The sequence below is a fragment of the Meriones unguiculatus genome, chromosome X (assembly GCF_030254825.1).
Source record: "Meriones unguiculatus strain TT.TT164.6M chromosome X, Bangor_MerUng_6.1, whole genome shotgun sequence".
Taxonomy (NCBI): Eukaryota; Metazoa; Chordata; class Mammalia; order Rodentia; family Muridae; genus Meriones; species Meriones unguiculatus.
In genome coordinates, this window is record NC_083369.1 from 75,248,038 (window position 1) to 75,266,118 (window position 18,081).

Consider the following 18,081-nt stretch of genomic DNA (forward strand, 5'->3'; position numbering starts at 1 on the left):
GGCCATAATCTGTTTGACTTTTTCTTCCTCAAATTCTTTTTTTTTTGTTTTGTTTTATTTTATTTTTTATTTTTTTATCAGTTACATTTTATTAACTCTGTATCCCAGCCGTGTCCCGATCCCTCATTCCCTCCCAGTCCCTCCCTCCCTCCCTCATCTCCACCGTGCCCCTTTCCAAGTCCACTGATTGGGGGGCACCCCCTCCCCATTCATCTGATCCTGTTTTATCAGGTATCTTCAGGACTGGCTGCAAAGCCCTCCTCTGTGGCCTAACAGGACTGTTCCTCCCTTTGGGGGTGGGGAGGCCAAAGAGCCCGTCATTGAGTTCCTGTTAGAAATAGTCCTTGTTCCCCTCACTTTGGGAAACTAATTGGTTACTGAGCTACCACAGGCTACATCTGAGTGGAGGTTCTAGGTTATATCCATACATGGTCCTTGGTTGAATGTCAGTCTCAGAAAAGACCCAGATATATTTGGTCCTTGTGGAGCTCCTATCCTTTTCCCATCAGACTAACTCCCCTTCTTTCTTATGATTCCCTGTACTCTGCCAAATCTTTGGTCATGAGTCTTTGCTTTGAAAACACTGCTAGTTAGAGTCTTTCAGATGCGCTCAGTAGACTCCTGTCATACGTTCAATGCACATCCCATCTGTCTTTCTAAACGAGGATTGATCATCTTACCCCATGTCCGCTCAATTGATTATCTTTTTTAGGTGTATAGATTTCATTATGTTTATCATATCTTATAGGTCTATATAAGTGAGTATATCCCATGTTTGTCTTTCTCCTTCTGGGATATTTCACTCAGAATGATCTTTTCTAGATCCCACCATTTGCCTGCAAATTTCATGATTTCCTCCTTTTTGATTGCTGAGTAGTATTCCATTGTGTAAAAATACCACAATTTCTGTACCCATTCCTCCGTTGATGGACATCTGGGTTGTTTCCCGGTTCTGGCTATTACAAATAAAGCTGATATAAACATGGTTGAGCAAGTATCCCTTTTGTGTACTTGAACGAACTTTGGGTATATACCTAGCAGTGGTATAGCTGGGTCTTGAGGAAACACTATTCCTAATTGTCTTAAAAAGCGCCAGATAGCTTTCCAGAGTGGTTGTACCAGTTTACATTCCCACCAGCAGTGGAGGAGGGTTCCCCTTTCTCCACAACCTCTCCAGCATGTGTTGTCGCTTGAGTTTTTCATCTTGGCCATTCTGATGGGTGTAAGGTGAAATCTCAGGGTCGTTTTGATTTGCATTTCCCTGATGGCTAATGAGGATGAGCATTTCTTTAAGTGTTTTTCTGCCATTCGATATTCCTCTATCGAGAATTCTCTGTTTAGCTCTGTTCCCCATTTTTTAATTGGATTACTTGGTTTGATGCTTTTCAGCTTCTTTAGTTCTTTGTATATACTGGATATTAGTCCTCTGTCAGATAAAGGGTTAGTGAAGATTCTTTCCCAATCTGTAGGCAGTCGTTTTGTTTTGATGACGGTATCCTTTGCTTTACAGAAACTTTTCAGTTTCATGAGGTCCCATTTATTGATTGTTGCTCTTAGAGCCTGTGCTGTTGGCGTTCTGTTCAGGAAGTTGTCTCCTGTGCCAATGAGTTCTAGGCTGTTCCCCACTTTTTTTTCCAATTGATTTAGGGTATCTGGTTTTATGTTGAGGTCCTTGATCCACTTTGACTTTAGTTTTGTGCAGGGTGATAAATATGGATCTATTTTCATTTTTCTGCATGTAGACATCCAGTTGCTCCAGAACCATTTGTTGAAGATGCTGTCTTTTTTTCCATTGAATGGATTTGGCTTCTTTGTCAAATATCGAGTATTCATAGGTGTGTGGGATTATTTCTGGGTCTTCTATGCGGTTCCATTGATCCTCCTTTCTGTTTCTATGCCAATACCATGCAGTTTTTATTACTGTTGCCCTGTAGTACAGCTTGAGATCAGGGATGGAGATACCTCCAGATGATCTGTTGTTGTACCGGATTGTTTTGGAGATTCTGGGTTTTTTGTTTCTCCATATGAAGCTCTTCCTCAAATTCTTTATATATTTTATTTGTTTCCTCTATTATCCTCTTCAGAAGCACAACTGTATGGTCATCTTCTTTAATTTCAGTTATGTTGGGGTGTCCAGGGCTGCTTGTCCCTGGATAACCAAGCTCTGGAGTTGCTATTTTGCTCTGCCTTTTGTGTTTTTTTTTTTTTTTTTTTTTTTTTTTAACTTTTACACTGGCCTCTACCCATTAGGCTATCTTAGGTGTTGGGTGTTAGTTTCTGGTGCTTCCTGGAATCCTGGGGTGGGGAAAATCCCTTGGCAGGAAGATGATTTTGCCTGAAGGAGGCTTCCTCAGCTTTTTGGGTATGGTCACTAAATGGCCAGTATTTCTCAGGCATTGCCACAGCTCACGTCAGGCGTATAGACTTGCGTGCTAACTCTGGTCTTTGTTAGTCAAGGGGGCTCTCCTCTCACCTGGAGAAGTCCTGGAGACAGCTGCCCTGCTGCTGGGTTTCTTGCTCTGAATTTAGTTAGCTGCTGCTGTTGTTCTTACACTCTTTTCAAGGCATAGCCCTCTTGAAGAACCTGGGAGCCCCGTGGTTTTGTCACTTTAGTTATGGATAACTGGTTGCCCCGTAGAGCAGTATTTGGGGGATAATCTTGTGGATCCCAGGCTTCTGTAGGTTTGTGCCCCAGTACCCAGGTGGTAATCAGTGGCAGGTGAACACAGCTCTCGTGCGTGTAGTAGAAGTCTAGAGCCTGGAGCCTGCAGGGACCCAGAAGCTTTTCCAGAGCTGGGTTTCCTGAGGTTGGACCAGATGTTTAACCCCCTCTGTGGGGTTTCCTCCCAGAGAGACCCAGTCTGTGGTGTTTTGGGGTCCACAGTTCCGTCTGGTGTTCAGTAAAGAGTATGTAAGTGAGTGGTGGCTCCAAGCTGCCAAATGGGCGCCTGGAGGAACCCAGGAACTTTTCCCAAGAACTTTTCTGTGAGGTTGGGGCTTGGGTGTCAGCTCAAAGCCCTAAGTTCGGACCTGCTGATTTCCTAGCTCTGGTGTTTTCTCCTGACAGGGAAACTCAGTCTCTGGTGCCTGGGGCCTATAGTTCTGTCTGGAATGGTGAGTCGGGCAACCAGCAGGTCTCTGGACAGGTACCTGAGGGCCTTGCTCTGGGTTGGTGGCTGAGGACCCTGCTCTGGGCTAACAGTTGTGTGCCCCACTCTGGGCTGGCAGCTGAGGGCCCTCCTCTGGGCTGGCAGCAATGTGCCTGCTGGTCCCTGAGACCTTATCCAGGGACTGACTGAGTGACCTGAGGTAGGTCAAGATTGTTTCCTTCTCTGTGGGGTTTTTTTTTGTGACTGAAAATCCCAGTCTCTTGTATTTTGGTGCCCACAGTTCAGCCTGGGAAGGTCATTAGGACACTCGGGCATGTGGCCTTGGGTTGGCAACTGAGTGCCTGCTGGGCCCGGGGAATTGTTTATGGTTTTAGCTGGGTGACCTGAGAATGGACCCAATTGATTTCCACACATTGGGATTTCATCTCACCTGGGAATCACAATCGCTGGTGTTTTAGGCCCCAGAGTTCAGTCTGTTGATCACTGTCCCAACACTGCTGTCCTGCTCCTCAGACACAGTGTCTTCTCAGCGCTGCCATCTTTTATCTTTCAATTTTTTTTTTTTGAGTTAATGTTGTATGCAGCCACTCTGCTGAAGGTGTTTATCAGCTGAAGGAGTTCTCTGATAGAATTTTTGGGGTCACTCGAGTATACTATCTCCTTTAGTTGTCTTATTGCTCTGTCTATGACTTCCACTGCTGTGTTGAAAAGATACAGAAAGAGTGGGCAGCCTTGCCTTGTCCTTGATTTCAATGGGATTGATTTAAGTTTCTCTACAATTACTTTGATGTTGGCTATAGGTTTGCTATGTTTACTCTGTTTAGATATATGCCTTATATCCCTGATCTCTCTAAAACTTTAAATATGAATGGGTGTTGGATTTTGTCAGAAGCTTTTTCAGCATCTGAGGAGATGCTCATGTGATTTTTTTTGTTTTGTTTTTTCCCTTCTGTTTGTTTACCTAGATGGATTTCTATATATTCAATCACACCTGCATTCCTGGAATGAAGCCTACTTGGTCATGGTGAATGATATTTTTTATGTGTTCTTAGATTCGGTTTGCAAGTATTTTATTGAGTATTTTTGTATCAGTGTTCATAGAGAGATAGATCTGAAGTTCTCTTTTTTTGATAGGTCTTTGTGTGGTTTAGGTATCAAGGTTAATGTTGCCTCCTAGAATGAGTTTGGTAATGTTCCTTCTATTTCTATTTTGTAGAATAGTTTGAAGAGTATTGGTGTCAGCTTTTCCTTGAAGGTCTGGTAGAACTCTGAGCTGAAACCATCTGGCCCTAGGCTCTTTTTGGATAGGAGACTTTTGATGACTGCTTCTGTTTTGTTTGGGCTATGGGACTGTTTAATCCATTTACCTGATCTTGGTTTAGCTTTGGTAAATGTAATCTGTCAAGAAAATTGTCCGTTTCATTTAGATTTTCAAATTCTATGGCATATAGACCACAGAAGTATGACATAATGATTCTTTGAATTTCCTCAGTGTTTGTCATTATGTTCCCCTTTTCATTTCTGATTTTGCCAATTTGGAAGTTTCTCTCTGCCTTTTAGTTAGTTTGGCTAAGGGTTTGACTATCTTATTGATTTTCTCAAAGAACCAGTTCTTGGTTTCATTGACTCTGTGTTGTTCTCTTTTTTGTGATGTATTAATTTCAGCCCCGAGTTTGATTATTTCCAGCAGTCTATTCCTCTTGGTTTTGTCTGCTTCCTTTTTTATTTCTAGGGTATTCAGGTGTGCCATTAAGTTGTTTGTATGAGATGTCTTAAACTTCTTTCTGGAAGCACTTAGTGCTATGAATTTTCCTCTTATCTCTGCTTTTATTGTGTCCCATATGTTTGGGTATGTTGTGCCTTCACTTTCATGGAATTCTAGGAAGTCTCTAACTTCTTTATTTCTTCTGTGACCAAGCTATCATTGAGTAGAGAGTGATTTAGTTTCCATGTGTATGTAGGCTTTATGTTATTTCTGTTGTTGTTGAGGTCTAGTTTTAGGCCATGTTGGTCTGATAGGATTATTTCAATCTTCTTGTATATGTTGAGGCTTACTTTTTCCTGTCTATATCTTCAGTTTTGGAGAAGGATCCATGGAGTGCTAAGAAGGTATACTCTTTTGAGTGTGGGTGAAAAGTTCTGTAGACATCTATTAGGTCCATTTGATTTAGGACCCCTGTAATGTGTCATTATTTTCCTCTTTAGCTTCTGTCTTGATGATCTGTCCCTTGGTAAAAGTAGAGTGTTGATGTCTCCCACTATTAAGGTGTTGGGATCGATGTGTGATTTAACCTTTAATAGTGTTTCATTTACGAATGCTGGTGCTCTTGTATTTGGGGCGTAGATGTTCAGGAATTGTGATGTGTTCCTGGTGTATTTTTCTTTTGATGAGAATGAAGTGTCCCTCCTTATCTTTTTTGATTAATTTTGGTTGAAACTATATTTTATTAGATATTAGGATAACTCTTCCAGCTTTTTTCTGGGTAAGCTTACTTGAAAAACTTTTTTCCATCTCTTTACTCTGAGGTAGTGTCTTTCATTGTTGCAAAGGTATGTTTCTTGGATACAGCAGAATGTTAGATCCTGCTTCTGCAACCATTCTGTTAGTCTGTGTCTTTTATTGGAGAGTTAATTCCATTGATATTGATAGATAATAGTGACCAATGAATGTTAGTTCTTTTTATTGTATAGTTGGTAGTGATAGTGTGATAGTGCTTGTTTTATTTTGATTTTTTGTTGTGCGGTTAACTATGTCCTGTGTTTTCTTGGGTGTAGTTGATATCGTTGGATTGGAGTTTTCCTTCTAGTATCTTCTGTTGGGCAAGATTGCTGTGTAGATATTGTTTAAATTTAGTTTTGTCATTGAGTATTTTGTTTTCTCCATCTATATTGATTGAAAGCTTTGCAGCGTCTAATAGTCTGGTTTGACATCTGTGTTCTCTTAGAGTCTGCATGACATCTGTCCAGGCCCTTCTTGCTTTCATGGTTTATGTTATGAAGTCTGGTGTCTGCCATCTGCCTTTGTATGTTACTTGGCCTTTTTCCCTTGCTGCTTTTAATATTTTTTCTTTGTTCTGTAGATTTAGTGTTTTGACTGTATTGTGATGTGAGAAGTTTTTTTTCTGGTCTAGTCTATTTGGTGTTCTGTAAGCATCTTGTATGTTTAAGGACATCTCTTATTTTAAGTTGGGAAAATTTTCTTCTATGATTTTCTTGAAAATATTTTCTATACTTTGGAGCCTGGGATCTTTTTTTTTTTTTTTTTTTTTTTTTTTTTTTTTTTTTGGTCTATTCCTATTATTCTTAGATTTCACCTTTTCATGGTGTCCCTGACTTCTTGGATGTTATTTGTTTGGGACTTTTCTGGTTTTACTTTTTCTTTGAGAGATGTATCTGTTTTTGCAATTGTGCCATCAGGACCTGAGATTCTCTTTTCCATCTCTTATATTCTGTTGGTGATGCTTACCTTTGTCTTTCCTGATCTTTTCTCTAAGTTCTCCAGCTCCAGGGTTTTCTCTGTGTTTTCTTTATTGATTCTAGTTCTGTTTTCATATCTTGCACCATTTCCTTCATTTGTTTAAAAATGGATTTCTGTCTTTCCATGATGGCATCTATTTTTTTTTATTGATTTCCTCTTTATTTGCCTCTAGTTTTGTGGCTATATTTGACTGTATTTCTTTGAGAGCTTTGTTCATGTCCTCTTTATGTGCCTCTATTTTTGTGGCTATATTTGTCTCTATTTGTTTGAGAGATTTGTTCGTTTCCTTTTTATGTGCCTGTAATATCTCAATAAACATAGCTTTAAAATCATTTTCCTGTATTTCCGATGAATTAAAATATCCATTGATTTTGGGGGTTGCTGGTGAAGCCATGATGTCCTGATCTTTATTGGATGTGTTCTTAAGCCTGCCTGTGGCCGGCTGATGGTCAGTAGCCCTTGCTAGTTGTTCCTAGAGTCTGTCCAGCAGACTGGGCACATCTATCTCTGAAGTCTGGAGTATTCTTCAGGAAGATGAGATAGGTCCATTGGTTTGAGAGTACGTGTTGGTGTTTCAGATGAAGCTAAAGTAGGAAGGTCGCAGGCACAAGTGTAGAAGCATAGGAGTGTGCTTAGAGGTGTGTCTGCCTGGGAGGGTGAAGTGTAAGGGAGGAGCTCAAGCTCAGGTGGTGGGGTTGGCCCATTTCGCAGGTGCGGTGAGCATGTGCAAGTGTCCTGAATGGCAGTGGTTCACAGGCCTGTATCAGTATTGTGCTCCAAGCACTCAGACATGCCTGAGCTGCATCATCTTTTACTCAGCTGGGATACCCATAGAACAGGGGTTTTAGTGTTGAGAATGCTGACCCAGACATCCCTAAGTTGTCCACAGTGGGGGTGGGGGGATCTAATATCTGGCTGCTAGTGTAGTGGCACCCAGATCTAAGGCTCTGTATGCACTCTCTAGCAGACATGTCTGGAAAATGTAGAGTGCCAAAAGGCACTCACTCACAGGTGTGTTTCAAAAGCGCTGAGGACCCACAAATTCACTTGCAGGTGTTTGGGAAGTGCAGAGGGCCCACAAGCACTGGATGGCAGGCTATTGTGGAAAGCACAGAGTGCCTGAGTACTTACTAGCAGGTGTATGCTATATGCTCAGAGAGCTCACAGTTTTCTACTTCCAGATCTGCACCTCCTGTTTGGCCATTAGAATAAGGAGGCACCCTGTACCTCAGGTTATACACTGCCGGCTGCTGCTGCTGCTGCTGCTGCCTGGGCAAGCTGAGCAAAGGAAGGTGCAGCTGGGAGTTCAGGGGATCAATAACTCACTACTCTCAGATCCCGGAGACATCCAACTGGGGAGCTGGAAACAATCTGCCCCAACTCGCATGTTGTCCCCTCCAGCCTGGGAAGCCTCAGAGTCGATGCTCTGCCTTAAGCCACCCATCCACTCACCAGTTTTGGAGTTTCAGATTTTCTGCCATTCAGAAACAGTGTGTCCTGGTCACCACCATCTTGGAGCTCAATCTCATAACAAGTTTTGAAGTATGAGGGAACAATCAATAATTGAGCCTAAGTGAGTCCTGTTTTAAAATCCCTGAGAGTACTATGAGTAGAATATTAAGTGCCATATAGGCATGAAAGTCTACATTTTACAAAGTCACATCTTCAATAATTTGAATGTCTTCTTTGCTTTTAAACAATAATCATCTTAGTTTTATTTCCTTTTCATATGATAAAATACCCTGACAAGAGCAGTTTAAGGGAGTGTATTTGGCTTACAACTTATAATCACAGGAATACAGCAGTAACTTGAAGCTGCTAGTCATAATGCATCCACAGTAACAGAGAGCAGTGAATTAATACCTGCACATTAGCATGCTCAGCTTACTTTCTCTCTTCTTTTTATTATTATTATTTTTAATATTAGTTACAGTTTATTAACTTTGTATCCCAGCTGTAGCCCACTCCCTCATTCCCTCCCAACCCCACCCTTCCTCCCTCATCTCCTCCCTGCCCCTTTCCAAGTCCACTAATAGGGGAGGACCTCCTCCCCTTTCATCTGACTCTGATTTATCAGGTATCTTCAGGACTGACTGCAGTGTCCTCCTCTGTGGCCTAGCAAGGCTGCTTCTCCCTTGGGGTGGGGGGTCAAAGAGCCCACCATTGAGTTCATGTCAGAAGTAGTCCCTGTTCTGATACACTTGGATACTGAGCTACCATGGTAGCTCATGCTACATCTGAGCAGAGGTTCTAGGTTTTATCCATACATGGTCCTTGGTTGGAGAAACAGTCTCATAAAGGACCCCTGTGCCCAGATATATTTGGTCCTTGTGGAGCTCCTGTCCTCTCCAGGTCATACTAACTCCCCCTTCTTTCATATGATTCCCTTCACTTTGCTGAAGGTTTGGTTATGAGTCTCAGTATCTGCTTTGATACACTGCTAGGTAAAGTCTTTCAGAGGCCCTCTGTGGTAGGCTCCTTGCCTGGAGACTGCAACTTTTGCCATTCTTAAATGACCCAAGATCCTCTACCCAGGGAATGGTGTCAGCCAGTCTTCCCGTTGATCAAGATAATCCCCTTATAGACATGCTCACAGGCCAACGCAGACTAGACAGCGCCTTATGGAACCATCCTTTTCAGGTGATTCTAGAGTGTGTCAAATTGACAATTAAAAAATAAGCATCACTGTATAAACATAGTTATGCATAACTTTAGACACCTTATTTTGGTTTAGAAACTGGTTTTATAAGGATGGAGATGTAGCTCAGTGGTTGAATGCTCATCTAGTATATACAAGACTCTGGGCTCAATACCTAGCACTACAAAAATAGTTTATCATCTCTGTTTTCTGATAATTGAAAATAATAACAGAAATATATAAATTGAAAATGAAAGTCTATAAATCACCAGATTTATGAATCATCAATATTTCTGATATATATATTTTACAAACTGGTGAATCAAAACTAGGCACCGGCACATGCTAGGCAAGCACCCTATGACCAAGCTATACATACCCACAGCCCTAGAATTAATTTTGTTCATTTCTTACAAGAGAGGGATTACATCATGCCTGTAGATCGTTAGCTTGCATTTTTGTATATCAAGTAAGTCATGAACATCTCTTCACAGTAGCACCAAAGATAAATATATTACACTTTTTCAATGAATCACACATAGAAATCAGTTGCTGTGGGTACAGTGGTTAAGACAATTACACTCTGATACCTATCCTGATTGCCTTTCTGAGTGAGGATTGATCATTTTACCTAGGGTCCTCCTTCTTGATTAGCTTCTTAAGTGTACAGATTTTAGTATGTTTATTCTATATTGTATGTCTAATAGCCACTTATAAGCGAGTATATACCCTGTGTGTCTTTCTGCTTCTGGGATACCTCACTCAGGATGATCATTTCTAATTCCCACCATTTGCCTACAAATGTCATGATATCCTTGTTTTTAATTGCTGAGTAATATTCCATTGTGTAAATGTACCATAATTTCTGTATCTATTCCTCAGTTGAGGGACATCTGGGTTGTTTCCAGATTCTGGCTATGACGAATAGAGTTGCTATAAACATGCTTGAGCAAATGTCCTTGTTGTATACTTGAGCATGTTTCAGATATATGCCTAGGAGTGGTATATAGCTGGATCTTGAGGTAGCACTATTTCTAATTTTCTGAGAGAGTGCAGGATTGATTTCCAAAGTGGTTGTACAAGTTTATATTCCCACTAGCAATGGATTAGGGTTCCCCTTTCACGACATCGTCTCTCGCATGAGTTTTTTATCTTAGCCATTCTGATGAGTGTAAGGTGAAATCTCAGGGTCATTTTGATTTGCATTTCCCTGATGACTAAGAATGTTGAGCATTTCTTTACATGTTTCTCTGCCGTTCGATATTCCTCTATAGATAATTCTCTGTTTAGCTCTGGGCCCCATTTTTAAATTGGATTATTTGGTTTATTGTTGTTTGCATTCTTAAGTTCTCTTTTGATGACTGTCCAGTTTGCCTTTCTGAGTGAGGATTGAGCATCTTCTCTAGGGTCTTCCTTCTTGCTTAGCTTCTTTAGGAGTATAGATTTTAGTATATTTATCCTATAAGAGGGGGAAAAATAACCGGGAACAGTATGGGAGCCTACCACAGGGGCCTCTGAAAGACTCTACCTAGTAGGGTATCAAAGCAGATGCTGATACTCATAGCCACTTTGAGCAGAGTTCAGGGAATCTTATGAAAGAAGAGGGAGATGGAAAACCTGGAAGGGACAGGAGCTCCACAAGGAGAATAACAGAACCAAAAAAATCTGGGCCCAGGGGTCTTTTCTGAGACTGATAACTCCAAACAAGTACTATGCATGGAGATAACCTAGAACCCCTGCACAGATGTAGCCAATGGCAGAGCAGTCTCCAAGTGGGTTCCTTAGGAAGGGGAACAGGGGCTGTCTCTGACATGAACTCAGTGTCTAGCTCTTTGATCTTCTCCCTTGGAGTGGGGAGCAGCCTTACCAGGCCACAGAGGAAGACAAAGCAGCCAGTCCTGATGAGATCTGATAGGCTAGGGCTAGATGGAAGAGGAGGAAGACCTTCCCTATCAGAAAACTTGGGGAGGGGCATGGGTTTAGAAAAGGGAGGGAAGGTAGGTTTGGGAGGAGACAAGGGAAAGGGCTACAGCTGGGATACAAAGTGAATAGATAAATCAATAAAAATAAAATATGAGAAAAAATTTAAAAGATTGCTAGAAAAAATACAGTTACACTCATGCCTTCATGGACCTTTCATTTTAATGAGTGGGCAGATACTCAGAATGTAATTATGCACAAAATACTGCTGCATTTATAATTGTTTTAAACTAAAACAGTAGGTACTGTGGAAATCTACAACCAGAAAATATGTTGTGGCTCAAGGAAGCCCTTTTTGACAGATTATTTGGTTTGAGACCTAAAAAGTAAATAGAAATTATTAATCATTGCTGGAGTGTTTGATTCAGAAGTAAACATTTGTGTGTGCAAAGGTCATGAGGTGAATAAGAGGTGACTAAGCCTAGCAGTTCAAAGAACAAGACTTTGTTTTATTATATTTTATACCAACATTTATTTATCCGTTATAAATGTTGATAGACATTGTACTTACTTTTTAATAGAAAAGAAAATATGGGGAGGAAGACTCCCCTATCAGTGGACTTAGAGAAGGGCAGGGAGGAGATGAGGGAGGATGGGTGGGATTGGGAGGGAATGAGAGAGGGGGCTATAGCTGAGTATAAAGTAAATAAACTGTAATTAATATAAAAAATAAAAATTTAATAAATATATCATGTTTATGGAAGATTTTGATATTTGTGTTAGTTTGTGTTTGGGGTTGTATTTGGGAGACCTCAGCCAAATTTTATTACAGTGAATACCTCAATGAAAGTAAAACACAAGGGTTCATCTTAGATTTCCCTTGTATGCATTCTATTTTGTAGATAAATGGCTTTTTTTTTAACCCTTCTTTTTGTTGGTAAAATGTGTTCTTAGAGACAAGTCTCTAAAGTAGTCTTCTCAAAATTATTTAACTGAATATTTGTGGCTTCCTATAAGCTCTTCAAATCAGATTATCTGGTGATGGGGCCCATAGATCTGCTGAAACATGCCCTTCCCCATCCCACTACTGTCAATCAATTCTTCACACTTGAAAGTTGTGGCTCTAGAATGTATGATAACTGTTAACTGGGAGAAATCATATATGTTTTCTTTAAAGGACTTTGACTTGAATATGTTCATTCCTTAAAACAAGGAATTTGAGAACTTGAATACCTACTATTAATGATTTAAAAGATATCTCTTCCGTTTGTCTGTGGATAGTTCACCTTGTACTAGTTGTGTCAATACAGTTTTTCTTTATTTTTCTTCAGGACTCAACTAAAGAAATTCCTTGGGAAATCAGTAAAGAGAGCAAAGCATCTGGCTGAGGAATATGGTGAACGTGCTATAAATAAGGTTAAAAGTGTAAGAGATGAAGGTCAGTAAAATGACGACAGAATCATCCATTAATGTATATTTTCTAAATGTAGCTTGTCATTTATAAGAAGTAATTTGTGTCAGTGAATATAAAAATGTTTATAGCCATAAGTGAGTCATTTAATTTTATGAATATGAAGGAAGATAATATATGTTTTAAGTATGAATTGATTCAGTATTTAGTGATATTGTTTTTGTCAGACTTTTTGACTTTTAAGGATATTTTAAGGGATTAGAGAAATAACATAGTGCTTAAGAGCACTGCTGCTCTTTCAGAAAACCCATGTTACATTTCCCAGCACTCATATGGCAGCACAGAGCTATCTGTCCGGGGATGTGACCCCCTCTTCTGGCTCTCACAGCTACCAGGCATACATGTAGTTCACAGACATTCATGCAGACGAAGCACTAATACCCATAAAAATAGAGTTGTAAAGACTTTTTTTATTAGGTAAATAATTTGGGACCAGGAAATTGTTTCATTGGGCAAAAGAGCTTGCCATGCAAGTCTTATGGGAGTCCTTGGAACTCATGCAAATGCTAGATGCTGTAGTGTGCATTTGTAATGCCAGCATTTTTATGATTATGTAGGAGATGGAGAAAGAAGAATTGTCCTTAGGTTCACAGGCCAATTAGTCTGCAGTATGTGGCACAGCAGCAGAAAGGAAAAAAAAATAAGAGAGATCTGCTTCAAAGGTGGAAGAATAGAGCCACTCTCAAAAAAATGTTCTTTGATCACTACTCTTGTGCCTTGGTATGTGCATGCATCCATATCCATACACATGTACATACATATACACACACCGCACACACACACACACACACACACACACACACACACACACATACATACAACAGAACAAAACTGGGGAACAGCAAGTTGGCTCAGGGGGTAAAGGAGCTTGCTGCCAAGCCTAACAACCAGAGTTCGATCTGTATAATCTATATGACAGAAGTGCAGAACAGATTCCATATGTATCTCATGGCATGCACATGTACACACAATAAATAATGTAAAAATAGATTTTTTTCTTAATTTGCAGAGATTGTAGCCCACTGTGCCTTTGTCATTATTGTTCTCATTTGTTTTATTAATAAGTAAATTTAGTACTTATGCTGTGCCAGATTCTCTTCTAAGAATTAACATAAATAAATTAATTTAATCTCATAAAAACTCAATAAAGTGAGTATCATCATTCTCATTTTATAGGTGAGAAAACTGGATATTGATAGGTTGAGTAACTTCTTTATAGTCATGGAGATTATAAATAACAGATGAATTCAAATCTAACCAATCTAGCATCAGACTCCATTTTCTCAGTCACTGTGTTATGTTCACAGTAATGGACAAATTTCACAATGACTAGTCATTATTCAGCTGCTGCTCTCGACAAATAACTGGAAATACCTGGACTTCGAATACGTTAGAGAAAAGTCAGTTTTTCCTTCTGCTTTCTGTACATGGCCCTGGTTCTTTAAGTCTTGAGCAATCATATTTTCTTTTTTTTTTTTAAACTAATTCAGTTTACATCTCAGTCTTAAGACCCTCCCTTCTATCTTCCCATTCTCACTCTACCTTCTGCTATTCCTTAGAATAGGGGACCCCTCCTACCCAGACACCCCAGCTAATCTATTTGCATGAGAATTGAGTTAGTCTTTCTCTCCTGTAGTCTGGTAGAAAAGTCCCATGAGGGAAAGCTATCAAAAAGTGGGTAAGGTAGTCCATGTCAGAGATATTTCCCACTCCCCTAACTAGTGAGCCCACATGAAGCCTAAGTTGCTCATCAGGCTTATCTTCTTGGGATCTCTGCATTGTAGTATGTCTATCCTATACTCCATGACTAAAAACTACTTATAAGTGAGTATATACTATGTATGTCTTTCTGGGTCTTTGCCCACGAGGAAACTTGCTAACGTAGGAAGAAGTGGCAGAAACATTTCCAAATATTTATAGAATAAGGAAGGACACTTCATGTTAGAAGCTGGATTAAGGTGTTCAGAGACATCTGGACACCAGGTCTAGACCTTCACACTTGCCCAGACCACAGCACTTTCCTCTGTCTAAACACCACTTGTCAAATGAGTCAATCTATTCATTTATCTGAATGTGTTTGCTCATCTCCTCTATTGGACTATAAGGTCTCCGAGCTAAGAATAATGTCTGTCTTGCCCACTTCTGACTTCCAACATGTGACTCCATGTTCAGTAACTGCTCACTGCTATAATGAGTGGACGATAAATGGTGGTTTCCAAGCAGCACCCTGCAAGAAAAGATGCCATATGTCTCAGCCTACAATGGGTAGCAAGCTACTCCTCCCAGAGTAGTGTGCTGGGTATTTGTAACTCTCACCATCCTCCCAGCTCCTATAATGTTATTTCTGAACAATATGGTGTGCCAGCAGTCAGTTCTTTTATTACATATAGAAGTCATACAATCCAATACAAAAAATAAAATAAAATAAACAGCCCTGTAGATATAGAAAATATTTAAAAAAAACAGGTTATTTATAAAGTACTAAGGAATATATTAAAGGCTATTAACTCTCAATAGTAAATATGCAGATAAAACAAAAAATAGACAATTTAACTTCCCTATTTACTAAAAGTATACTTGATGATCAATATCTTTGAAAATATGATTGTAACTAGATATATATTAACCATTGATGATTTTTGTTGCTTTTCTCTTCAGTGTTTCATACTGATCAAGATGACCCTTCATCAAGTGATGATGAAGGAATGCCATATACAAGACCAGTTAAATTCAAGGCAGCACATGGTTTCAAAGGACCTTATGATTTTGATCAGATCAAAGTGGTGCAGGATCTTAGTGGCGAACATATGGTAATCAACCATTTCATTTTTCATGACTGGTAGGGTATTTTTTGAGGCTTCTATCAAACTCAAGAATAGTAATTTTTTGTTAACATATATAAGTGATGAGTTTGTCTCTGAATTATTGTTTTAAGAAATAACATTTTAGGCCGAGTGAAGTTTATAATCCCAGATTTATAACCCCAGCATTCAGAAAGCTGAGGAAGGAGGACGATGAGGTCAAGGCCAGCCTGTCCTGCATAGGTCAGCCCAATATAAAAATAAAAGTGAGGTTTAGAATAAATGAATTCTAGGCTGGCCAAACACACTCCTTTAATCCCAGCACATGGGAGGCAGAGGCAGGCAGATCTTTGAGTTCAAGGCTAGGTCTGGTCTACAGAGCGAGTTCCAGGACAGCCATGGCTACACAGAGAATACCTTGTCTTGAAAAACCAAAAATGTAAAATAAAAAAGAATTCTGTGTTTTATTACTGAGAAAAGTATGGAGAGGGACCAAACTTTAAAGCACTTAAATTAGGAAATAGTCTGACACTTTAAAAAAAGCTTAAATATTCCCAACCATAATTTAAACAAATATTTCAGGGCTAAGAAGATGTAGAGCATTTATACAACATACAGAAAGCCCTACTTTCAATTCCTATCACTTTTATAAAAAAAATAAAAATATTCAGCCAGGATTCAGAGAGGCTTACATTCTTTCAGAATTCACAAGTACCAGACTGGGAGTGTGGTTTGGTGGTAGAATGCTTCCTTCATATCTGTGAGGTTCTGATTTGATCCCCAACACTGCAAAGAAAAAAAAAAAATCAAGCCTACCAATGTAGATTAAAATACTCTTTAGATTGTATTGCAGTTAGCATCTGTAAATCTAGGAACACAAGGAAGATAGGAGTCAAACTGTAACTTAGGTAAACTCTGCCGAGGCCTTGATCAGGGAATCAAAAAAAGCTGAAATGTTGCCCTAACTACAAAGCCACATTGTAAATTTAAATTGTTGTTCGTATAAACTGATCAAATATTTTAATCATTTACAGTGTTTTTATTTTGGAACTTAATGAATTTTCTTATACTGTATTGAGCCCATCTTTATTACCTACTTATGTTAAGATATATCGGGATTAAAATGATAGGCTAGGGTCAGAAAGAAGGGGAGGAGGACCTCCCCTATCAGTGGACTTGGAGAGGGGCTTGGGAGATGATGATGGAGGGAGGATGGGATTGGGAGGGAATGAGGGAGAGAGGTACAGCTGCGATACAAAGTGAATAAACTGTAATTAATATAAAAAACAATGATAATATTTTTTACTATATTTTACTTTTATGGAAATTAATGATATTTAAGAATCTATAGACAAGTCATCTTTTTAGTACACATAAATGTATGTTACAATCTTATTTGTTGGAATAAAATTTGGCCCTTCCATACTAAAGACCCCTATTCCTTATTTATTTATTTATATCTATTTATCTATGTATATATTTACTTATTTCAATTCTTTCAGTTTGTATCCCTGCTGTAGCCTCCTCCCTCGTCTCCTCCCAGTCCCATTCACCCTTCCTTTTCTCCCTCTATGCCCTTTCCCTAGTCCCTTGATAGGGGAGGACCTCCTCCCCTTCTATTTGACCCTAGCCTAACAGGTCTAATCAGCGCTGGCTGTATCCTCTTCCTCTGTGGCCTGCCAAGGCTGCACCACAGGGTAAGGTGGTCAAAGAGCCATCCACTGAGTTCATGTCAGAGACAGTCCCTGCCCTCCTACTAGGGAACCCACTTGGAAACTGAACAGCCTATGGGCTTCCTCTGAATAGGGAAAATTCCAGTTCTTTAACATTCTTCTGAACATACAATTGTCCAATGTTTTCAGTTTCTATGAGAGTGTAGCCATGTAATGTAGAGGAAAAATAAGTAAGACTATATTATTAAGGTACCTTGAAGTGCTTCATGCCATGGGTGCCACAGGTAGGGTAGGCTTTATTCTTTTCAGTCCTGGTAGGAGTTGTTAGTGACATTTGAGGGCTTTCCCTTATCCCTTCATGTTCAGTTAAGGGACTGAGATTTCCAAGCTGTGGTCTGTGCTTTTCTAAACTACATTTCTGGCTACTTAGGAACTCTGACAAATTGTACCCGAGGTTGCCCTCTGACCTCTATACACATGTTCACACACATGCATGTATATATGCAACAAAAAATATTTCTCATTTTTATTAATATATAAATATAGTTCAGGATTTTTAAATTTGTTAGGTTAAACTATGGGAAATGGTATTGATCCTAACAGACCTTTCTTCTCAAAGTTTCCGTTTGTGATACTGTAGCACCATTACACCTGTAGCCATAAGTTGTGTTAGAGAACTGAGTTTTATCTTACTGTGCATAATGTGACATAACTTCAAAGGTTGAATTAAAGTAATGCCTCTTAAGCTTGTAAAGTCATTTTGAACCTTCTGTTTTCATAGGGAGCTGTTTGGACCATGAAATTTTCTCACTGTGGCCGATTACTTGCCTCAGCTGGACAAGACAATATAGTGAGGATATGGGCTTTAAAAAATGCTTTTGACTATTTCAACAATATGCGAATGAAATACAATACTGAAGGTATTTTTCATTTCTTTAAATACCTAAGTAAATCTGGAATTTTTGTGTTTTAGGTGCCATATTTTTTGAG

At 39.5% G+C, this 18,081-nt stretch overlaps 1 protein-coding gene across 4 annotated transcripts in view; it reads left to right on the plus strand.

Annotated features, from left to right (window-relative positions):
• Wdr44 (WD repeat domain 44) overlaps window positions 1–18,081 on the plus strand; it is a 115,941-nt gene that overhangs the window by 71,262 nt on the left and 26,598 nt on the right. For all 4 annotated transcript variants that reach the window (XM_060375566.1, XM_060375564.1, XM_060375565.1 and 1 more), the window contains 3 exons: window positions 12,478–12,584; window positions 15,276–15,427; window positions 17,873–18,011. In XM_060375566.1, coding sequence (XP_060231549.1) covers window positions 12,478–12,584; window positions 15,276–15,427; window positions 17,873–18,011 — 398 coding nt within the window. The remainder of the gene's footprint in view (window positions 1–12,477; window positions 12,585–15,275; window positions 15,428–17,872; window positions 18,012–18,081) is intronic.